General features: G+C 44.5%; 1 protein-coding gene across 1 annotated transcript; it reads right to left on the bottom strand.

The window, feature by feature from the left end:
- Positions 1–2,020: 2,020 nt before the first annotated feature.
- On the bottom strand, positions 2,021–4,133 carry LOC125552376 (berberine bridge enzyme-like Cyn d 4). The gene is made up of 2 exons (XM_048715901.1): positions 2,342–4,133; positions 2,021–2,234 (listed from the first exon to the last, which is right to left on the bottom strand). Exon 1 carries the CDS (start codon positions 4,054–4,056, stop codon positions 2,356–2,358), a length of 1,701 nt encoding a protein of 566 aa, XP_048571858.1. The 5' UTR covers positions 4,057–4,133; the 3' UTR covers positions 2,021–2,234; positions 2,342–2,355.
- Positions 4,134–22,454: the final 18,321 nt, after the last annotated feature.

Here is a 22,454-nt window from a genome sequence, read left to right as displayed (position 1 = left end):
GTAGCAAAAAATTGATTGTCATTGTACTATCTGTAATGCTAAGCATTTATTTGCTAATATCTCCTCAACTGAATTTGTATTTTGTGCCATTTGGCCTTTTAACTATGTGGGCATCTGCAGATGGTCTGAAAACCAAGATATGCCAGAGATAATAACTATACGGGCTGCTCCAGATGGACTAAGGAAGGAAACATATCCTAGGCCTGCATGCTAATATTGTTTTGGCATATTTTCCTATTAGGAATAAATGGATGTGCCCATGCACATATGCACACAGATTTCAGGTTACAGTGTAATTAGGAAACAAATGATACCTCATTGTGTCATCTTGGTCTGAGAAGAGACAAGGACATGCACTTCAGTAGCAAAAAATTGATTGTCATTGTACTATCTGTAATGCTAAGCATTTATTTGCTAATATCTCCTCAACTGAATTTGTATTTTGTGCCATTTGGCCTTTTAACTATATGGGCATCTGCAGATGGTCTGAAAACCAAGATATGCCAGAGATAATAACTATACGGGCTGCTCCAGATGGACTAAGGAAGGAAACATGTCCTAGGCCTGCATGCTAATATTGTACACCAATGAATGCTTCACTTATTTATACTTAATCGGTTGTGTAACAATAAGCGCGATATTAGCTTTTGTACCCATCTTCATGGTTGAAATACTTTTCTGCAATCTGTGACACATTTGCTTCAGTTTCCATATGTCTTGCTTCATGCTATCAATATTGTTAATAGTTTATCTTTATCTTTCTTTCCCTTTATAGCCTACTTGAATGGATATGGTTCCTGAGAGGCCATTTCTTATGCAACAGGTCCTGAAGATGGATGTTGCTTGTTTAGATATCTATGATTCCAGATTATTAAAAACGGTTCATGTCATAATGGACGCTATTTTATTGAGAGTGGCTTCGAACAATATGGCATGAACATATTTGTTTTCTCCTTGTCCAATAATGAAATGATCTTTGTGCATATAAAATGGTTATCGATACAATAATTCTTAGTTTTAATTAGCATCTTACGTTAACTGGTTTAAGCCATTCTACTATCTGTAATACAATCCACATTCCACATTGCGTCATCTTTCCATTTATGTTTCCTACTTATTCACTACGAACATCGCTTCTAACTCGCTTCTTGTGCCATTGGCGCAACCAGGTCATCTAGTTTTCATTAAAGAATGCTTAGGGTAGTTGTTACATTAATTTGTTCATATGTTAGTGTGTTGTTTTCGAGAGGGAGGGGGTGTGAATGAGCCAAAATCCCAGGAGTTCAAATTTTATATGTGCTAGCACAATGCACGTGCGTTGCTACAAAACTATAAAATATGAGGAGTTGGGTCACTGCCTTAGCAAGTCGTCAAAATACGTTGGTGTCCTGCGGCCTTCGCATGTGATTCATGATTAAAAATAGTGAAAATATAACTAAAGATCAAGTTGCATGCATTGGTGAATCTTAAGCCATCCGTAGGTTCTTTGCAAGACATAACATTCTGAATGTTGGGTACATGTTAGAATAGGCATTAGTGGATTGACCGTACAAGGTCGCCGATCGGGTAGAACGGCAAGGACTACTATCGCTTTGGAGTTACAATTTGTTCACTTTCTTATTCTGTGATATAGAATTGGAAGAGTTGGTTGAAAAGAGAAACCGAAAACAAGAGCATAATTTTGAATTGGATTCACATTTTGCATTTGTTATTTGTGCATTCTGCAAGTATTTGTCTCACATGAAAGTAGTAGCGTACTTGTTTATTTGCTTTAGGTCTCATATGTGAGTAAAAGTGCATTTGTTTATTTATGTCTCTTAGAAGTTTACTAGTCCCACATATGGGCTGGGTGCGTTTTTCTTAACATGTAAACATTTCACCTCAATATGAAACATGTATGGAGAAAATGTCGACCTTACATACAAACATACATGACATGCATGATAATTTCAATTTTTATTCTGTTATTTATACTTTAATAAATAATTTACAACTATAGAATAATCAAACACCATGATCATATGTATTTTCAGCTTTGATTCTCCTATTATTACTTCAAATATTCATGTTGCATACAACCAAATATCATTGAAATATTCCCTCTGTTTCATAATATAAGAACATTTTTAACATTGCACTAGTGTCAAAAAAGCTCGTATATTATGGGACAGAGGGAGTATATTACAAAACAATTCTGCAACACCGTGCGGAATATCATCTAGTTTCTTTTAATCCTGCAAACAGAAAACGACAGCATAATTCGGCACATCATTGCAAGAGACGAGGCAAGTGGATTTTGTTTCTTATTTTTTGAGAAACATACGCTAGAAGGAACACAAACCTGCGGTTGAACTGTCAAATCTCTAAAACCAATCCACCATGCCTCTGTCCCTTCCTCTTCCTCCTGGCCACAACCAGAGGAGGGATGCTCTGCTCACTCCAGAACACCTGGTCAGGATCAACCTCTGCCTTCACCATTGCCAACCTCCTGAAGTTTCCCCTGAAGTACATTCTCCCCCACACCTTGGCCTCCTCATAGCTTGTATTGCCCTCCACATTCTGCCCCAAGTCCAGGTCCCTGAAGTTAATGTATGCAGCTCTAGGCCTATTGCTCACATAGGGTGTCATGAGCTCATGCACCCCCCTGACCCAACCCAAATGCTTCTCCTCATATGACACGTTCTTGTCACTTCCCCACTTGACATAGTACTGGAAGTTGTAGAGGTACCCTCTGCGGTGCGCATACGGCGTGTCGGATTCTGGTATCTCGCTCATCCTGCCGCCCTGGGGGTCGATATCGATCGAGCCGCCCTGGTGTTCGACGATCTTGGTGAACAACATGCTTAGACCGGTTGCCGGAATTGGCGATGTCAGGTAGTCTAGCTTGATCTTGTAGTATTCTTTGGGTTGGAGTGTTCTGTCCAGAAACACTTCTGCCGGTTGGCCATTGGTGTAGCCGTAGAAGTAGAGCATCGACTGAATCCAGTTCATCTCTCTGCAATCGCTTGGCTTAATGTCTAGTTCTGGCAAATGGATGCCCATTTGGGTAACCATCCCGCTGCAATTGCCAAGAAAGAATGACTTGAACACCACCAATGGCCGTCTCTTGCCGCCGTCATCGACCTTGGGCTCCATTTCCAGCTTGACGAAGAGATCGTCCGGGAGGGCGTGTGCCACGAGCTGCCATTTGGTCAGGAGACGGAGCATTGCTTCCTCGTCCTCGTCACCATGCCGGAGTAGCCGACGGACGGTGAAGGCGGATACGACGCTCGGGACGGGGACCAGACTCACGGTCCAAGAAACGACGATGCCGAAGCTTCCTCCTCCGCCGCCCCTGATCGCCCAGAAGAGGTCCTCCCCCATGGCTGACCGGTTCAGGAGCTTCCCTCCCGCGTCCACCACCTCGGCGTCTACGACGTTGTCGGCGGCCAGGCCGTATTTGCGCATCATCGGCCCGAATCCGCCGCCGCTGAGGTGCCCACCGACGCAGACCGTGGGGCAGATCCCGGCGGGGAACCCCAGCTCACCACCGCTCCCCTCCGCGACCGCGTAGTAGAGCTCCCCAAGGGTGGCCCCGGGCTGGGCGCGCGCCACGCGGCGTTCCGCATCGACCCGCACTGTTCGGAGCGCGGCGACGTCGATGACGGCGAACGGGCGGCCGCCGCTGGGACGGATCGCGCGATATGATAGGCCTTCGTAGTCGTGGCCTCCGCTGCGGGCGCGGACGGTGAGGCCGTGGGCCTTGCAGCAGGCCACGGACGCCTGCACCTCGGCGACGGTCCTGGGCGTGAGGAGCAGCGATGGCCTCGGCGTCTGAGGCGAGGCGAAGCGGAGGTTCTGGATGGTGGAGGCGAGAAGGGGCGGGTAGGAGGCGTCCGCCGGCGCGTGGACGAGCTCGGACGGGTCGGCGGTGTCCGGCGAGAGGCGGGACACACAACGCAGGAAGCTCTCGTGGAGGCCGCCCTCTTCTTCTTGGAGCTCCTGCGGCTGCGGGGACGAAGGCGAGACGAGGAGGAGCAGGAGGAGGAGGGGACAGAGACGCGTGAATGGCCGCATCGTCTTCTTGCCCTGGCTCCCCTTGCTCTGCCTAAGCAATTATCAGCGGGAGAATGGTGATAGGATCAAGGTGTTCTAGTTGGCTTTGAATATGGTATAGGTGGACTCCCCTCACGCTCACGCTGATGGTGACAGGTGACTGAAGTCTGGAGAGGAGAAAACGAAACTACTTTGCGAACGACAGATGCGCGGCCGATTCAGGGACGATGCAAAATCTGACGATGTACTGAAGTTTGCTTTCTAGCACCAACGGCTTGATTAACAGTGTCGAAGCTTAGCACGCCATGATTCGACAGGCCAACTGCTCGGTATTTCCAACACACCTAAAATTGCTCCATCACATCGTGTCACGTCACATCACTAAAATGTACTTTCTTGGTTCGAAAATACTCCCTCCGTCCCATAAATGTAAAAAACTCTTTTATATTATGAGAGAGAGGGAATAATTGTAAAAATAAATAAATGTATATAGACATATTTAGTTCTAAATACATTCTTTTTATCTCATTTCGTGATAAGTGAACTCCTTCTCAACTCTCCATACTACAAACCTGCATTGGTTGAACTCAACTAACGTAGTGTTACTACCAAAGAAGGAGGGTGCTGAGGACATATCACATTTCCGCCCCATCGGTCTCATCCATGTTTTCCCAAAGATTCTGCAAAATTCATGGCAACTCGACTAGCTCCGTTCATGAATGGGCTGGTGTCCTATTCTCAAAGCGCGTTCACCAAATCAAGAAGTATTCATGATAACTTTATGTTTGTTTGGGGCTTCGCCCGACGTCTACACCGGACAAAGACTCCTTCCTTGTTGCTAAAGCTGGACATAAGCAGTGCCCTAAGGGTTCGAGTCGTTAACCGACGATCCCATCGATCCTTTGTTGATCTCATGTCGGGACTCTCAATGAAGCACCAATGTCGGTGGTAAAACCGGCAAACCTCAGGGTATGGGGTCCCGAGCTATGGATTTTGGATCATTGGTAACAGGGACGAAGGGGGTAATATTTACACAGGTTCGGGTCCTCTCAAATAAGTAATACCCTACGTCCTGCTTTTGATTGTATTGATGATGATGTATCGAGTGCAAGCTTGATCTACCTCGAGATCGTAAGGAGAGATCTAACCCTAGGGCTAGGTGAATGTAATTGTGATTGGATCTCCTCTATAGGTTAAACCCTCTAGCTTATATACACGCAAGGTAGGGCATCTAGGGTTACATGGTCAGTATCCATGGGGCGCATGGAGATGGTAGGAAACATCTTGGAGTACACGCCAAGTCTTCGGTAGAGCCAGTCTTGAACACACATAGGCATGAAGCTCTCAGAGTCTTGCCGTATGGGAGCCAGGGCATGAAGGCCCGGCCCGAGAACTGTAGACCGACTAGGTTGGTACCCCCTAGTCCAGGACGCCATCACCACCGCCATCGTCTTCCACCAATCCATCTTTAGAGTTGTACTGACGCATTGACCTTCCCAGGCCTAGCTGTCGTCGACGTCACCACGACATCAGACAATGCCACCATCATGCGTGTGTCCATCATCACGCGCCCACTATCAAGACCCCACTGCTCCATGTCGTCGAGACCCGCCATTGTTGACGTGCCTGATACCACGTCGCTCCTTCTTCGCGAACACCACTTGTTGCCACTGGTCGCATCCCCTCCACTTGCAGTTCCTCTAACCAAGCACCCAAACGCCCTAGGCAATGCCTCCAAGAAGGGCACGGCACACGCAGTGCTGCCGCCGCCCAATCTAAGGAGATTTTGGGTCTTCACCCGGGCATGGGGCGAGGTGGAGGGTAGGGATCTCGACGGCGCATGCAAGGAGGAGAACGGCGACCTTGGTCGTTGCCACCGTCAGGATGAGCGATCCATCCAGAGTTTCCTCTGGTCTGATGTCACCTATACCAGCCCCCACGAACGCACCGAGGCCGACGACCGGGATCGCAAGCCACCATGTTGATAACCCACAAGTATAGGGGATCGCAACAGTTTTCGAGGGTAGAGTATTCAACCCAAATTTATAGATTCGACACAAGGGGAGCCAAAGAATATTTGTAAGTATTAGCAACTGAATTGTCAATTCAGTCACACCTGGAGATTAATTATCTGCAGCAAAGTGATCAGTAGCACAATAATATGATAGTTTTGATAGTAGTGGCAATAGCAACAGCAACGATAACGGTGATAACAATGCAATAGTAATGATATCAGTAGTAACTTAGCAAGAAAAATATAAAATAAATTCGTAGGCATTAGATCGTTGATTTGTTGGATGACATTCATCATGTGACAGTCATAACCTAGGGCGATACGGCACTAACTCTAGTTCATAAATATAATGTAGGCATGTATTCCGTAAATAGTCATACGTGCTTATGGCAAGAACTTGCATGACATCTTTTGTCCTACCCTCCTACGGCAGCGGGGTCCAATTGGAAACTAAGGGATATTAAGGCCTCCTTTTAATATAGAACCGGAATAAAGCATTAACACACGGTGAATACATGAACTCCTTAAACTACGGTCATCATCGGTAGTGGTCCCGACTATTGTCACTCCGGGGTTGCTGGATCATAACACGTAGTAGGTGACTATAACTTGCAAGATCGGATCTAGAACATGGATATAATGATGATAACATAAACGGTTCAGATCTAAAATCATGGCATCCGGGCCCAAAGTGACAAGCATTAAGCATGGCAAAGTCATGGCAACATCAATCTCAGAACATAGTGGGTACTAGGGATCAAGCCCTAACAAAACTAACTAGATTACATGATGAATCTCATCCAACTCCTCACCGACCAGCGAGCCTACGAAGGAATTACTCACTCTCGGTGGGGAGCATCATGGAATTGGCGATGGAGAAGGGTTGGTGATGACGAAGAACGAAGATCCCCCTCTCCGGAGCCCCAAACGGATTCCGGATTTGGCCTCCCGATGAAGAACAGGAGGTGACGGTGGCTCCGTCTCGTGGATCATGATAATTCTTTCTCCCTAATTTTTTCTCAGAATATGTGATTTTATAGTATCAGGGTTGAGGTCTGCGGGGCCACCAGGTGGGGACAACCCACCTGGGTGTGCCAGGAGGGGGCGCGCCCTGGTGGTTTATGCCCACCCAGGTGCTCCCCACTGGTGGATCTTGGCTCCAGAAATTATCTTTATTGACATAAAAATTCCTCGCAAAGTTTCGTTCCATTCAGAGAACTTTTATTTCTGCACAAAAACAACATCATGGTAGTTTTGCTGAAAACAACGTCAATCGGAGGTTAGTTTCATTCAAATCATGCAAATTAGAGTCCAAAACAAGAGAAAAACGTTAGGAAAAGTAGATACGTTGGAGACGTATCACATGTGCAGCGGGAGCGAGCCTGCAGCGGAGAGGAGATCCATCAACAACTCACCGCCCACATGGTCAAGACGTTGTCCATCCACCACCTGTGAGCACCGCCAGCCGAGGGCACCGTCGCCATGCCTACCAGGGCCGCCGCCCCAGATCCAGATTCCTCCGCGTTGACCGGAGCGACGAGATCCGCCGCCGCGCGACCCACGCCGTCGCCCAAGCCTATCGCCGCCCGATCCCGCCGCCATGCTGCCAGAAGACCCACACCCCAGGATCTGGGCGCTTGTGCACCGCCGTAAGCCCGCCACCACTGGGAATCGCTGCGTCGTCGGGAGGGCCGCACCCCGCTGATCTGGGCGCCCGCGCCACATGTGGATCCAGCGGAGGGAGGAGAGGCCCTCCACCGCCACCATCACACTCATGGGCTTTGCCCGCGCGACCACCAGCAGCAGCGGAGGGGAAGGTGAGCGTTGGGGGAGGGCTAGGCGGCGGCTGAGACCTCCCATGTTAGCCGCGAGGGGGCCGACACCAGATGCAGTCTGGTGTGTATCTTATGTCTACTATGCAACTTTATCCTTGTAGATGTTGTTGGGCCTCCAAGTCTAGAGTTTTGTAGGACAACAACAGATTTCCCTCAAGTGGATGACCTAAGGTTTATCAGTCCGTGGGAGGCGTAGGATGAAGATGGTCTCTCTCAAACAACCCTGCAACCAAATAACCAAGAGTCTCTTGTGTCCAACACACCAAATACAATGGTAAATTATATAGGCGCACTAGTTCGGCGAAGAGATGGTGATACAAGTGCAATATGGATGGTAGATATAGGTTTTTGTAATCTGAAATATAAAAATAACAAGGTAACTAGTAACAAAAGTGAGCAAAAACGGTATTGCAATGCTTAGAAACAAGGCCTAGGGTTCATACTTTCACTAGTGCAAGTTCTCTAAACAATGGTAGAATAATTGAATCATATAACAATCCCTCAACGTGCAACAAAGAGTCACTCCAAAGTCACTAATAGCGGAGAACAAACGAAGAGATTATTGTAGGGTACGAAACCACCTCAAAGTTATTCTTTCTGATCGATCTATTGGGCTATTCCTATAAGTGTCACAAACAGCCCTAGAGTTCTGAAAGTGCAACTATCCCTAGGTGGTTTTGGTAATTCATAACAACATATAGCTCATTGAGCTAATGCTATTCCAAGATGATTATTTCAGGAAAGCTCAATGATTGGCATGGCATGGATGTGAAAGTGGAACCCTCAAAATGCTAAGGACAAAGGATTGGCTCAAGCTCAAAAGCTCAAGACTCTTCATTTTATATTTTAGTGATCCAAGATCACATTGAGTCTTTAGGAAAAGCCAATACTATTAAGGAGGGATGAGGTGTTGCTTAATGAGCCTCTTGCTTCATGTGCTTAGTGATATGCTCCAAAACCCTCAACTACTTTCTCATATCCACATATGACCTAAACCCTAAGCCAAACTCGGTCCTACCGATTCTTCCTATCCGGCGCCACCGAGTTTCACTTGTCATTAGCCACTGCCAAACCCTAGCAATTCGGTCTACCGATAAGGATCTCGGTCTCACCGAGATGGGGTTGCAAACTCTCTGTTTCCCTTTCGTAACTTTTCGGTCTCCCGAAAGAGCGAATCGGTCCCACCGAGATTGCAATGTAAACTCAGTGTTTCCCCTTTGTAACTTTTCGGTCTCACCGAGTTCCACTCGGTCTCACCGAAAGAGCAAATCGGTCCCACCGAGTTTGCCTGACCAACTCTCTGGTTAGCTAATTACCAAATTCGGTCTCACCGAGTTTGTGTAATCGGTCTCACCGAGATTACGTTATGCCCAAACCCTAACCGAATCGGTCCTACCGAGTTGCATGTCAGTCCCACCGAAATTCCTAACGGTCACTAGGTTTACTATTTCGGTCAGACCGAGTTTTCTGATTCGGTCCCACCGAGATTGAAAATGTGTAACGGTTGGATTTTGTGTGGAGGCTATATATACCCCTCCACCTTCTTCTCATTCGAAGAGAGAGCCATCAGAACACACACACCATTCCAACTCATATGTTCTGAGAGAGAACCACCTACTCATGTGTTGAGACCAAGACATTCCATTCCTACCATATGAATCTTGATCTCTAGCCTTCCAAGTTGCTTTCCACTCAAATCTTCTTTCCACCAAATCCAATCCTATGAGAGAGAGTTGAGTGTTGGGGAGACTATCATTTGAAGCACAAGAGCAAGGAGTTCATTACCTACACACCATTTGTTACTTCTTGGAGAGTGGTGTCTCCTAGATTGGCTAGGTGTCACTTGGGAGCCTCCGACAAGATTGTGGAGTTGAACCAAGGAGTTTGTAAGGGCAAGGAGATCGCCTACTTCGTGGAAGATCTACCGCTAGTGAGGCAAGTCCTTCGTGGGCGATGGCCATGGTGGGATAGACAAGGTTGCTTCTTCGTGGACCCTTTGTGGATGGTTGCTTCTTCGTGGACCCTTCGTGGGTGGAGCCCTGTGTGGACTCGCGCAACCGTTACCCTTGGGTGGAGCCCTGTGTGGACTCGCGCAACCGTTACCCTTCGTGGGTTGAAGTCCCCATCAACGTGGATGTAGGATAGCACCACCTATCCGAACCACGGGAAAAACATCCGTGTCTCCAATTGCGTTTGAAATCTCCAAACCCTTCCCTTTACATTCTTGCAAGTTGCATGCTTTACTTTCCGCTGCCTATATACTCTTTGCATGCTTGCTTGAATTATGTGATGATTGCTTGACTTGTCCTAAATTAGCTAAAATCTGCCAAGAACTAAAATTGGGAAAAGGTTAAGTTTTTATTTGGTCAAGTAGTCTAATCACCCCCCTCTAGACATACTTTCGATCCTACAAGTGGTATCAGAGCTTTGGTCTCCATTTGCTTGATCTCCATAGCTTTTGGTGGTCATAGCCTTGGTTTCACAACCTAGAAGAGTATGGCGTCTAGCGAGGGAAATTATCACCGTAGAGGTCCTTACTTTAATGGTACTAATTTTGCTAGTTGGAAGCATAAAATGAAAATGCATATTCTTGGACATAACCCCGCTGTTTGGGCTATTGTGTGTGTTGGTTTGCAAGGTGACTTCTCTGACGGGAGAGAACCAAACCGTGAAGCTACCGCGGATGAGTTGAAGATGTTGCAATACAATGCTCAAGCTTGTGATATTCTCTTCAACGGATTGTGCCCCAAAGAATTCAACAAAATCAGCCGCCTTGAGAATGCAAAGGAAATTTGGGACACTTTGATTGATATGCACGAAGGTACCAACTCCGTCAAGGAATCCAAGTTGGATGTGCTTCAAAGCCAACTTGACAAGTTCAAGATGAAGGATGGTGAAGGTGTCGCTGAAATGTACTCTAGGCTTGCTCTCATCACAAATGAGATTGCCGGCTTAGGAAGTGAAGAGATGACCGATAGATTCATCATCAAGAAGATCCTAAGAGCCTTGGATGGAAAATATGATACCGTGTGCACATTGATCCAAATGATGCCCAATTACAAAGATCTCAAGCCAACGAAGGTGATTGGAAGAATTTTTGTTCATGAGATGTCACTTAAGGATAAAGAGGAACTTCACAACAAATCAAGTGGTGCCTATAAAGCCTCATGTGAAGCCCCTACATCATCAAGTAAGAAACAAGACTTCAATGAAGAATTGAGCTTAATGGTGAAGAACTTCAACAAGTTCTACAAGAGTAGAAGCAAAGATAGAAGCTCCAAGTCAAGGTCCTACAATGACAAAAGATCTTCTAGTCGAGAGCAAAACTGTTACAATTGTGGAAGACTCGGACACTATTCCAATGAGTGTACGGCTCCCTACAAGAGAAGAGAAGATTCTCCAAAAAGAAGAAGCAAAGGATCACCACCAAAGGAAAGAAGGAGTAGAGATGATCGTTATGAACGAAGATACTCACGGAGAAGCAAGGATTCGGAAAGGAAGGAAAAATCATCAAGGAGCTACACAAGACGAAGACATCAAGCTCATGTTGGTGAATGGGTATCCGGCTCCGCTCCGACAGCCACTCCGAGAGAAGTTATCACTCCGACTCCGAAGATACTCAAGATGAAGGTGTTGCCGGTCTAGCACTTGTGTCAACCAACTCCTACGACATATTTGACTCACCAAATGAAGGAATTGGAAGATGCTTCATGGCCAAAGGTCCTAAGGTAACACACCCCGAGTATGTTGATTTCAATAGTGATGAAGATGACTTGTTAGGTGATGATTTGCTTGGTGACAACTCTAGTGATGAATACTATGATGAAAGACCAATTAATCATGCTAATCAAGATAAAATGAATGACAATGATAAGGAGAATATTGAGGCTCTAACTAAAGAACTAAAAACTCTTAAGTTAGCTCATGACACTATCTTCGAAGATCATCGAGAACTTTTAAGAGCTCATGAGAAACTACGCTTTGAAAAGCTCAATCTTGAGCAAGAGCATGAGTTCTTAAAGGCAATCAATGATGATCTCCGCAAGAAAAGTTCTTCTTAAATTGCCAAGCGTTTACTCTTATCCACTTACATGCCTCAAGTCAAGTCTAGTAACAAGAAAGATTCTTCCTCTAGTAGTAACAATGATCATGCTAAATCCAATATTGTTGCTTCTAGTAGTTCTCTTGATTCCACTAATGATTCTCTTAGCCAAGTTACACTTGAGCAAGAAAATAGCTTATTGAAGGGAATTATAGAGAAAGGAGTGTACAAAAGCCTTGCCGGGAGTAAGCAATTCGAGGAAATTGTGCGCAAGCAAGGAATGCACCGGAAGAATCAAGGTGTTGGTTTTGAACGAAAGTTCAATGCCAATGGAGTTGAATGGGAAGAAGATCAATACCCCAAGACAAAGTTTGTCCCTCAACAAGAGAAGTATACTTATTTCAAGGGGACACAAGCTCAAGATGATCTTCCACCACAAGACTACGAGCAAAAAGGAGCAAAAAGGCAAGGACAAGCTTCAAGAGGAAATTGATGCATTTGAAGAAGCTCCTAAGACCTTAGTCAAGTGGATTCCCAAGACTACTTCAAGTTCCACTTCATCAAGTACGACTACAACTCCAAGGATTCCCATCAAGATGATGTGGATCCAAAAGAAGAAGAACTAGAGAGTTCTTGAGGGTGACTCCGCCAACATACTTCACTCTTATCATTTTGGCAAGAACAAGTGCAATCAACTTCCACATCTTGCACTAGTTCAAGGAGTCACAAACCCTCTTGTTGGTAAGACAAGGGACAAGGTAACCTAAAAGTTTTCATGGACATCATCTTTTGTGTGCATCACTCTATGTCTATGGATATCCTTGTTTGTTCCTTGTGGGACTAACCCATGTAGGTATTGAAAGTGCAATTCACTCAAATGGATAGCTCCAAGAGATCTACATCAACATTGAGCATCCACATCTTCAATATCTACATGAAGTCATCATCGACAAAACCCAAGGTTAGTTCATCCCTCTTAGGGGGGATATCACATCTAGGGGGAGCTTTACTCTAAGACTTGAGCTAAAGCAACTCTAAAGATGTGAACAAATCAATGCTTTATGTAAAAGTGGTAACCCCACTTGAGCTTAAACGATGAGTATGACCTATGATCAAGTGTTCTCACTTGACTCCTAAGTCAATATACTCATATATAGATGACCTAGTCATCGCAAATTGCTTGATAGATGCTAGAATTGGTTGTGCATGCCTTGCCACATATTTCATTTGCCATCTTATTGTGTGAGCATGCTGGTTGCATAATTTACTCATTCGAGGACATCCACTTGTTGTTTTGATTGTTTGGTTTTATCTTCTTTTGCCAAGTGGATGGACAAGAATGCCTAAGAACCTCCTCTAGCTATCTATGCTTTTCTCGTCTCAAACTCTATTCATGCTGCATCACAAAATTTGATCAAGTCAGATTCGAACCACTCTGTGTGAGGAGCGCTCGGAGTCCCCGATTCGTCATAGACTTAAACTTCCAAAACCTCTTTATGATTCTCGGTCTGACCGATACTCCACTTTCGGTCCTACCGAGATCATTAAGTTGATCTAGGTTTTCAATCTCGGTGCAACCGATTTGAACCTTTCGGTCACACCAAGTTTCAGTAACTGCACGCAGTTATGAATCTCGGTGCCACCGAGTTGTTCCACTCGGTCACACCGACAGGGTCGGGCTATATATAGTCACGGGCAAAATTTGGAAATTTCTCCGAACCCCTTCGCCCGCACGATAGCCTGCTCTGCCCTCGAGGTCTCCGGATCGTCTTCTCGCCGCCAGCAGCCTCCAGTCGCTGGTCTCCATCGCCGTCAACGGGAATTCTGCCCCGCCGTTGTCGCCGTAGCAAGTCCTCGCCGAACTAGGGTATGGACTTGATCTTTGTGCTATTCCTCAATCTGATTCCTAGCACATTGTGATCATATTGTTTCTAGCCACGTTTGATAAACCTCTATCCAGTCAAAACGCTCATAGATTAGGTTTGATTCGAAAATTCTAGGTTTAGGTTTCCGCCGAAACCATCTCGGACCCACCGAGTTGAAAAACTCGGTCCCACCGATTTGGCTTATGCCATTGCACAAGTGAGACTCGGTCTGACCGAGAATTACTTATCGATGTGACCGATTTTTGAATTCAGTGAAACCCTAGCAGTCTCGGTGCCACCGAACTGTGACTCGGTCCTACCGAGTTCACTAGTTTAGGTTCCAAAACTACTTCGCTATCACCGAGTTTGAAAATCGGTAGATCCGAGATGATTTCACTGGGAAACTAAAACTAAGTTTTTGGATCATTCTTTTTGCAAAAATCTCTGCATTTTGTGATGCTCATCCACTCTATCTCCTCTATAATCTATTCACAGGGTCAGCAGTCAGTTTGCAGCATGTCAGACCAGAGTGATAGCTAGAATCTGTCAGAGCAGCAAGTGGTGATGAGTGAGGGCACTAGTCCCTCCAGTTCATCTGATGAAGGCAGCAGGAGCACTCCAAGCAATTTGCCAAAGGCTGCCACGAGACAAAGGAAGAAGAAAACTTCAGACTCTGAAGATGAGGACTATGTGGCAGAGGAAGAGGCCACTTCCAAGAGAATTGAACCAGCTCAAGGCACTAAGCCAGGTCTAAAAATCAAAAGACCAGCAGGCAGGCAGCCCATGTCGAAGGCAAGAGCCTCAACTGAGAAGCCCACTCCCCAAGAGCCAGTTGCAGCTGAGGACAAGAAAAGGAAGGAGAGGGTGAAGAAGACTGTGGCTAGAGTGCTTGGAAAAGCTTCCATCATGGAAGAGGAAGAGGAAGAAGAGGCAGCTGCACCAGCGCCCAAGGCACCCAAGCTAATGGGAGATGCCATAAAATCAGGGGGAGCTGCTTCCAAGGCCAAGCCAGCTCCAAAGCCAAAGCCCAAGAGGAACACACGGAGCATTCCTGCAGCTGAGAAGAACAAGGCCCCAGTGCCCGAGACTGTTGCTGAGGATGAGGAAGAGAATATCCTTCGGAAGCTCAAGCCCAAGATCCCAGACCACAACGATGCTCATCCTGTGGCTCAGGATATGAAGCTCAGGAGAGACTCAGGGCTCAGGAAGTGGAGAGAAGCAGATCCATATGCTTTTAGGAGAAGGACTGCAGTGGACTACAGGTTTCATACCAAGGAGCAGTAGGATTTTTATGAGACAGTGCTGCTAGATAAGGAGCCCATTGTCTGTGATATGCGATGGGTTGATTGGACATACATCAAGGACAATGAGGAGCACTATCCTGGAGTGCAAGACAGCTTCATAGCTTGTGGAGTAGCTGACTTTGTTGGGCAGAAGCTCACAAAGTGGAACGAGGAACTTATCATGCAGTTCTACTCCACGGCACACTTTTATCCAGATGGGAGGATCACATGGATGTCTGAGGGTACAAGGTACCAATCTACAGTGGCTGAGTGGGCACAGATCATTAATGCCCCAGAGGAGCAAGATGAGGACTTGGATATCTATGCCAAGAAGAAGATGGACCATAACTCCATGTCCAACATGTACAAGGAGATTCCCAATGAAGCTCTTGACACCTTCAAGTTTGGCTCTGTGCATTACCTTCTGTCAGGGCTCCCAACGATCAATTGGATACTAAGGCACACCTTATTGCCCAAGTCTGGAGATCACAAGATGATCAGAGGTCACGCGATCAATTTGCTTCATGTCTTTGACGTGCCTCAAAAATTCAAATTCATGAGCCTCATAGTGGAAACAATCAAAAGGACTGCGGCAGATCAGAAGAGGAGCTATGGATATGCCCCTCAGATTCAGGAGCTCATCAACTCCAAGATGGGCACGGGCGTATATTTGTTGGATAAGGAACACCTGCCCATCCGTCTAGGTTTCGAGGACAATGAAGTTGTCATGACTGAGAATGAGCCATCATCTGCTCAAGCATTTGCAAAGAAGGAGAAGGCGAGGAAGGAGAAAGCTGCCAAGATGCCTACCCAAGAGGAGGCATCTGAGTACTTCTTGAAGACCAAACAAGAGCAGCTTGGTTACTTGATTGCATCCACGCTGAGGATTGAGCAAAGTCTGGCCACCCTCACTAAGAATCAGCAGAGCCTAGAGAGGATCATGGAACAGAAGTTCTATGACTTGGATTTCAAAGTAATGGAAGTTCAGTCTGCAGTGGAGCAGCTCCAGGAGGACATGAATGAGAGGAGAGGCAGGACCACGACTCATGCCTTTTCTAGAGTGCCACGAGGTCCGAGGTCGTCTGCACTGCCAGTTGCTGACTCAAGAGCCACCACTTCAGCACCAGCTACAGCCTCGGCTCCAGCGTCTACTTCAGCTCCAACTCCAGCGACTGCTTCAACATCTACAGAAGCCTTCGTCCTTGGAGTGATCCGGACTCCACCACCACCTGAAGATCAAGCCTGAGCGTCGATCTAGTGCTATGCATTTTCTAGGAACTTTTTGGTAACTTGTTGCCAAAGGGGGAGAAGATGTATAGATCATAGGCTTCGAGAGAGAGAGTGTTGCTTTTCTCTCTTGCTTTATTTGGTGGTTTTTCGAACTTTTCTGCTTTTGAGTTCTTGATACTACGTCATTATTTGTGAGACATTGATGATCATGTGTTTGATCATAAGCTACACTTAATGCTTGATTAATGCTATTATCTTGTCTTATGTGATCATTCATTATTCTTGGTGATGAGTGCATGTATTTCATTCTTATCATTTTGAGCGCTCCACCAAGATGTATGTGACATGGAAGAGTAACCCATGACTCTAACTCTTTGTGCATTTGAAGTCCAAAGCAAATTTTAAATATGCACAAATTTAGGGGGAGCTCTTACTTATCACATACTTCTCAAAGCGACGATATATTTCATGCTTATTATCATTTGTAGAAGCTTTGATCTATATGTTGTCATCAATTACCAAAAAGGGGGAGATTGAAAGTGCAACTATCCCTAGGTGGTTTTGGTAATTCATAACAACATATAGCTCATTGAGCTAATGCTATTCCAAGATGATTATTTCAGGAAAGCTCAATGATTGGCATGGCATGGATGTGAAAGTAGAACCCTCAAAATGCTAAGGACAAAGGATTGGCTCAAGCTCAAAAGCTCAAGACTCTTCATTTTATATTTTAGTGATCCAAGATCACATTGAGTCTTTAGGAAAAGCCAATACTATTAAGGAGGGATGAGGTGTTGCTTAATGAGCCTCTTGCTTCATGTGCTTAGTGATATGCTCCAAAACCCTCAACTACTTTCTCATATCCACATATGACCTAAACCCTAAGCCAAACTCGGTCCTACCGATTCTTCCTATCCGGCGCCACCGAGTTTCACTTGTCATTAGCCACTGCCAAACCCTAGCAATTCGGTCCTACCGATAAGGATCTCGCTCTCACCGAGATGGGGTTGCAAACTCTCTGTTTCCCTTTCGTAACTTTTCGGTCTCACCGAAAGAGCGAATCGGTCCCACCGAGATTGCAATGTAAACTCAGTGTTTCCCCTTTGTAACTTTTCGGTCTCACCGAGTTCCACTCGGTCTCACCGAAAGAGCAAATCGGTCCCACCGAGTTTGCCTGACCAACTCTCTGGTTAGCTAATTACCAAATTCGGTCTCACCGAGTTTGTGTAATCGGTCTCACCGAGATTACGTTATGCCCAAACCCTAACCGAATCGGTCCTACCGAGTTGCATGTCAGTCCCACCGAAATTCCTAACGGTCACTAGGTTTACTATTTCGGTCAGACCGAGTTTTCTGATTCGGTCCCACCGAGATTGGAAAACTGTGTAACGGTTGGATATTGTGTGGAGGCTATATATACCCCTCCACCTTCTTCTCATTCGATGAGAGAGCCATCATAACACACACACCATTCCAACTCATATGTTCTGAGAGAGAACCACCTACTCATGTGTTGAGATCAAGACATTCCATTCCTACCATATGAATCTTGATCTCTAGCCTTCCCAAGTTGCTTTCCACTCAAATCTTCTTTCCACCAAATCCAAATCCTATGAGAGAGAGTTGAGTGTTGGGGAGACTATCATTTGAAGCACAAGAGCAATGAGTTCATTACCTACACACCATTTGTTACTTCTTGGAGAGTGGTGTCTCCTAGATTGGCTAGGTGTCACTTGGGAGCCTCCGACAAGATTGTGGAGTTGAACCAAGGAGTTTGTAAGGGCAAGGAGATCGCCTACTTCGTGAAGATCTACCGCTAGTGAGGCAAGTCCTTCGTGGGCGATGGCCATGGTGGGATAGACAAGGTTGCTTCTTCGTGGACCCTTTGTGGATGGTTGCTTCTTTGTGGACCCTTCATGGGTGGAGCCCTGTGTGGACTCGCGCAACCGTTGCCCTTGGGTGGAGCCCTGTGTGGACTCGCGCAACCGTTACCCTTCGTGGGTTGAAGTCTCCATCAACGTGGATGTAGGATAGCACCACCTATCCGAACCACGGGAAAAACATCCGTGTCTCCAATTGCGTTTGAAATCTCCAAACCCTTCCCTTTACATTCTTGCAAGTTGCATGCTTTACTTTCCGCTGCCTATATACTCTTTGCATGCTTGCTTGAATTATGTGATGATTGCTTGACTTGTCCTAAATTAGCTAAAATCTGCCAAGAACTAAAATTGGGAAAAGGTTAAGTTTTTATTTGGTCAAGTAGTCTAATCACCCCCCTCTAGACATACTTTCGATCCTACAAGTTCGTACTAAAATAACACCTTAAGATACACATCAACTAAAACCCTAATCTCACGTAGATACTCCAATGTCACCACAAGTATCCGCGGGTTTGATTATATGATATGCATCACACAATCTCAGATTCATCTATTCAAACCAACACAAAGAACTTCAAAGAGTGCCCCAAAGTTTCTACCGAAGAGTCAAGACGAAAACATGTGTCAACCCATATGCATAAGTTCATGAGGTCACAGAACCTGCAAAGTTGATCACCAAAACATACATCAAGTAGATCGCGTGAATATCCCATTGTCACCACAGATAAGAACATGCTAGACATACATCAAGTGTTCTCAAATCCTTAAAGACTCAATCCGGTAAGATAATTACAAAGGGAAAACTCAATCCATTACAAGAAGGTAGAGGGGAAGAAACACCATATGATTCAACTATAGTAGAAAAGCTCGCGGTACATCAAGATCGCACCAAATCAAGAACACGAGAGAGAGAGATGAAACACATAGCTACTGGTACATACCCTCAGTCCTGAGGGTAAACTACTCCCTCCTCGTCATGGAGAGCGTCAGGATTGTGAAGATGGCCACCGGTGATGATTCCCTCCTCCGGCAGGGTGCAGGAACAGGGTCTCGATTGGTTTTTGGTGGCTCCAGAGGCTTGTGGCGGCGAAACTCCCGATCTAGGTTTATTTCTGGAGGTTTTTGGATTTATAGGAGGTGTTGGCATTGGGGACAAGTCAAGGGGGCCCACGAGGCAACGACAAGGATGGGGGGGGGCGCGCCCTCCACTCTTGTTGTGGCCTCGGGACTCTTCTTCGGTATCTTTTCTTTCTAGTATTTTTTATATTTTCCAAAAATAATCTCCTTAAATTTTCAGGTTAATTGGACTCTGTTTGATAGTCATTTTCTGCGAAACTCAAAAACAAGGAAAAAAACAGAAACTGACACTGGGCTCTAGGTTAATAGGTTAGTCCCAAAAATCATATAAAATAGCATATAAATGCATATAAAACATCCAAGATAGATAATATAATAGCATGGAACAATCAAAAATTATAGATACGTTGAAGACGTATCAAGCATCCCCAAGCTTAATTCCTGCTCGTCCTTGAGTAGGTAAATGATAAAAACAGAATTTTTGATGTGGAATGCTACCTAACATATTTATCCATGTAATTTCTCTATTGTGGCATGAATGTTCAGATCTGTATGATTCAAAACAAAAGTTTAATATTGACATAAAAACAATAATACTTCAAGCATACTAACAAGATAATTATGTATTCTCAAAATAACATGGCCAAAGAAAGCTTATCCCTACAAAATCATATAGTCTGGCTATGCTCCATCTTCATCACACAAAATATTCAAATCATGCACAACCCTGATGACAAGCCAAGCAATTATTTCATACTTTTGATATTCTCAAACTTTTTCAACTTTCACGCATACATGAGCGTGAGCCATGGACATAGCACTATAGGTAGAATAGAATATGATGGTTGTGGAGAAGACAAAAAGAGGGAGATAATCTCACATCAACTAGGCATATCAATGGGCTATGGAGATGCACATCAATAGATATCAATGTGAGTGAGTAGGCATTGCCATGCAACTGATGCACTAGAGCTATAGGTTTATGAAAGCTCAAAAAGAAAACTAAGTGGGTGTGCATCCAACTTGCTTGCTCATGAAGACCTAGGGAAATTTGAGGAAGCCCATCATTGGAATATACAAGCCAAGTTCTATAATGAAAATTCCCACTAGTATATGAAAGTGAAAACATAGGAGACTCTCTATCAAGAAGATCATGGTGCTACTTTGAAGCACAAGTATGGAAAAGGATAGTAACATTGCCCCTTCTCTCTTTTTCTCTCATTTTTTCCTTTTCCCTCATTTTTTCTTTTTTTCTTTCTTTTTTCTTTTTCTCCTTTTCTTTCTTTCTTTTATTTCCTCACATGGGACGATGTTCTAAAAAGGAAGATCATCATACTTCTATTTATTTACAACTCAAAAATTACAACTCGATACTTAGAACAAAATTATGACTCTATATGAATGCCTCCGGCGGTGTACCGGGATGTGCAATGAATCACGAGTGACATGTATGAAAGAATTATGATCGGTGGCTTTGCCACAAATACGATGTCAACTACATGATCATGCAAAGCAATATGACAGTGATGATGTGTGTCATAATAAACGGAACGGTGGAAAGTTGCATGGCAATATATCTCGGAATGGCTATGGAAATGCCATAATAGGTAGGTATGGTGGCTGTTTTGAGGAAGGTATATGGTGGGTGTATGGTACCGGTGAAAGTTGTGCAGTACTAGAGAGGCTAGCAATGGTGGAAGGGTGAGAGTGCATATAATCCATGGACTCAACATTAGTCATAAAGAACTCACATACTTATTGCAAAAACCTATTAGTCATCGAAACAAAGTACTACACGCATGCTCCTAGGGGGATAGATTTGTAGGAAAAGACCATCGCTCGTCCCCGACCGCCATTCATAAGGAATACAATCAAAAAATATCCCATGCTCCAACTTCGTTACATAACGGTTCACGATACGTGCATGCTACGGGACTCACAAACCTTAACACAAGTATTTCTCGAATTCACAACTACTCACTAGCATGACTCTAATATCACAATCTTCATATCTCAAAAAAATCATAAGGAATCAAACCTCTCATAGTATTCGATGCACTTTATATGAAAGTTTTTATTACACCCCTCTTGGATGACCATCATATTAGGACTAAATTCATAACCTAAGAAAATTACCATGCTATTTAGAGACTCTCAAAATGATATAAGTGAAGCATGAGATTTCAACAATTTCTTCAAAATAAAACTACTGCCATGCTCTAAAAATATATAAGTGAAGTACTAGAGCAAATGACAAACTACTCCAAAAGATATAAGTGAAGATCAATGAGTAGTTGAATAATTATGTAACTATGTGAAGACTCCTTCTCATAAATAAAATTTCAGATCTTAAGTACTTTATTCAAATAGCAAGCAAATCCTAATAAAAGAAATTGACGCTCCAAGCAAAACTCATATCATGTGGTGAATAAAAATATAGCCTCAAGTAAATTTACCGATGAACAAAGACGAAAGAGGGGATGCCATCCGGGGCATCCCCAAACTTAGGCTCTTGGTTGTCCTGGAATATTACCTTGGGGTGCCTTGGGCATCCCCAATCTTAGGCTCTTGCCACTCCTTATTCCGTAATCCATCGAATCTTTACCCAAAACTTGAAAACTTCACAACACAAAACTCAACAGAAAATCTCATAAGCTCCGTTAGTATAATAAAGCAATTCACCACTTAGGTACTGTTGTGAACTTATTCTAAATTCATATTGGTGTTATATCTACTATATTCCAATTTCTCAATGGTTCGTACCCTCCGATACTACTCATAGATTCATCGAAATAAGCAAACAACACATATAAAACAAAATCTGTCAAAAATAGAACAGTCTGTAGTAATCTGTAACTCCTGAATACTTATATAACTCCAAAAATTCAGAAACATTAGGACAGCCTGAGAAATTTGTTTTTAATCTTCTGCAGAAAGAATCAGTATTTTATCACGCTTCTGTTAAAAATGAGAATTGTTTCTTGAGCGCAAATTTTTTTGTTATTCAGCAAGATCAAATCAACTATCACCATAGACCATCCTAAAGGCTTTACTTGGCACTTTATTGAAATAAAATCTATAAAACATGATTAATACAGTAGCATAATCATGTGAACACACAAAAACAGTAGGGTTAAATATTGGGTTGTCTCCCAACAAGCACTTTTCTTTAATGCCTTTTAGCTAGGCATGA

This window comes from Triticum urartu, chromosome 4 (assembly GCF_003073215.2).
Source record: "Triticum urartu cultivar G1812 chromosome 4, Tu2.1, whole genome shotgun sequence".
NCBI lineage: Eukaryota > Viridiplantae > Streptophyta > Magnoliopsida > Poales > Poaceae > Triticum > Triticum urartu.
Note: the sequence above shows the minus strand (reverse complement) of the source record. Positions and strands in the feature narration are given on the sequence as shown.

Excerpts from the sequence above, each read along its gene's own strand:
- LOC125552376 (XM_048715901.1), bottom strand. The coding sequence starts at position 4,056 with ATGCGGCCATTCACGCGTCTCTGTCCCCTCCTCCTCCTGCTCCTCCTC.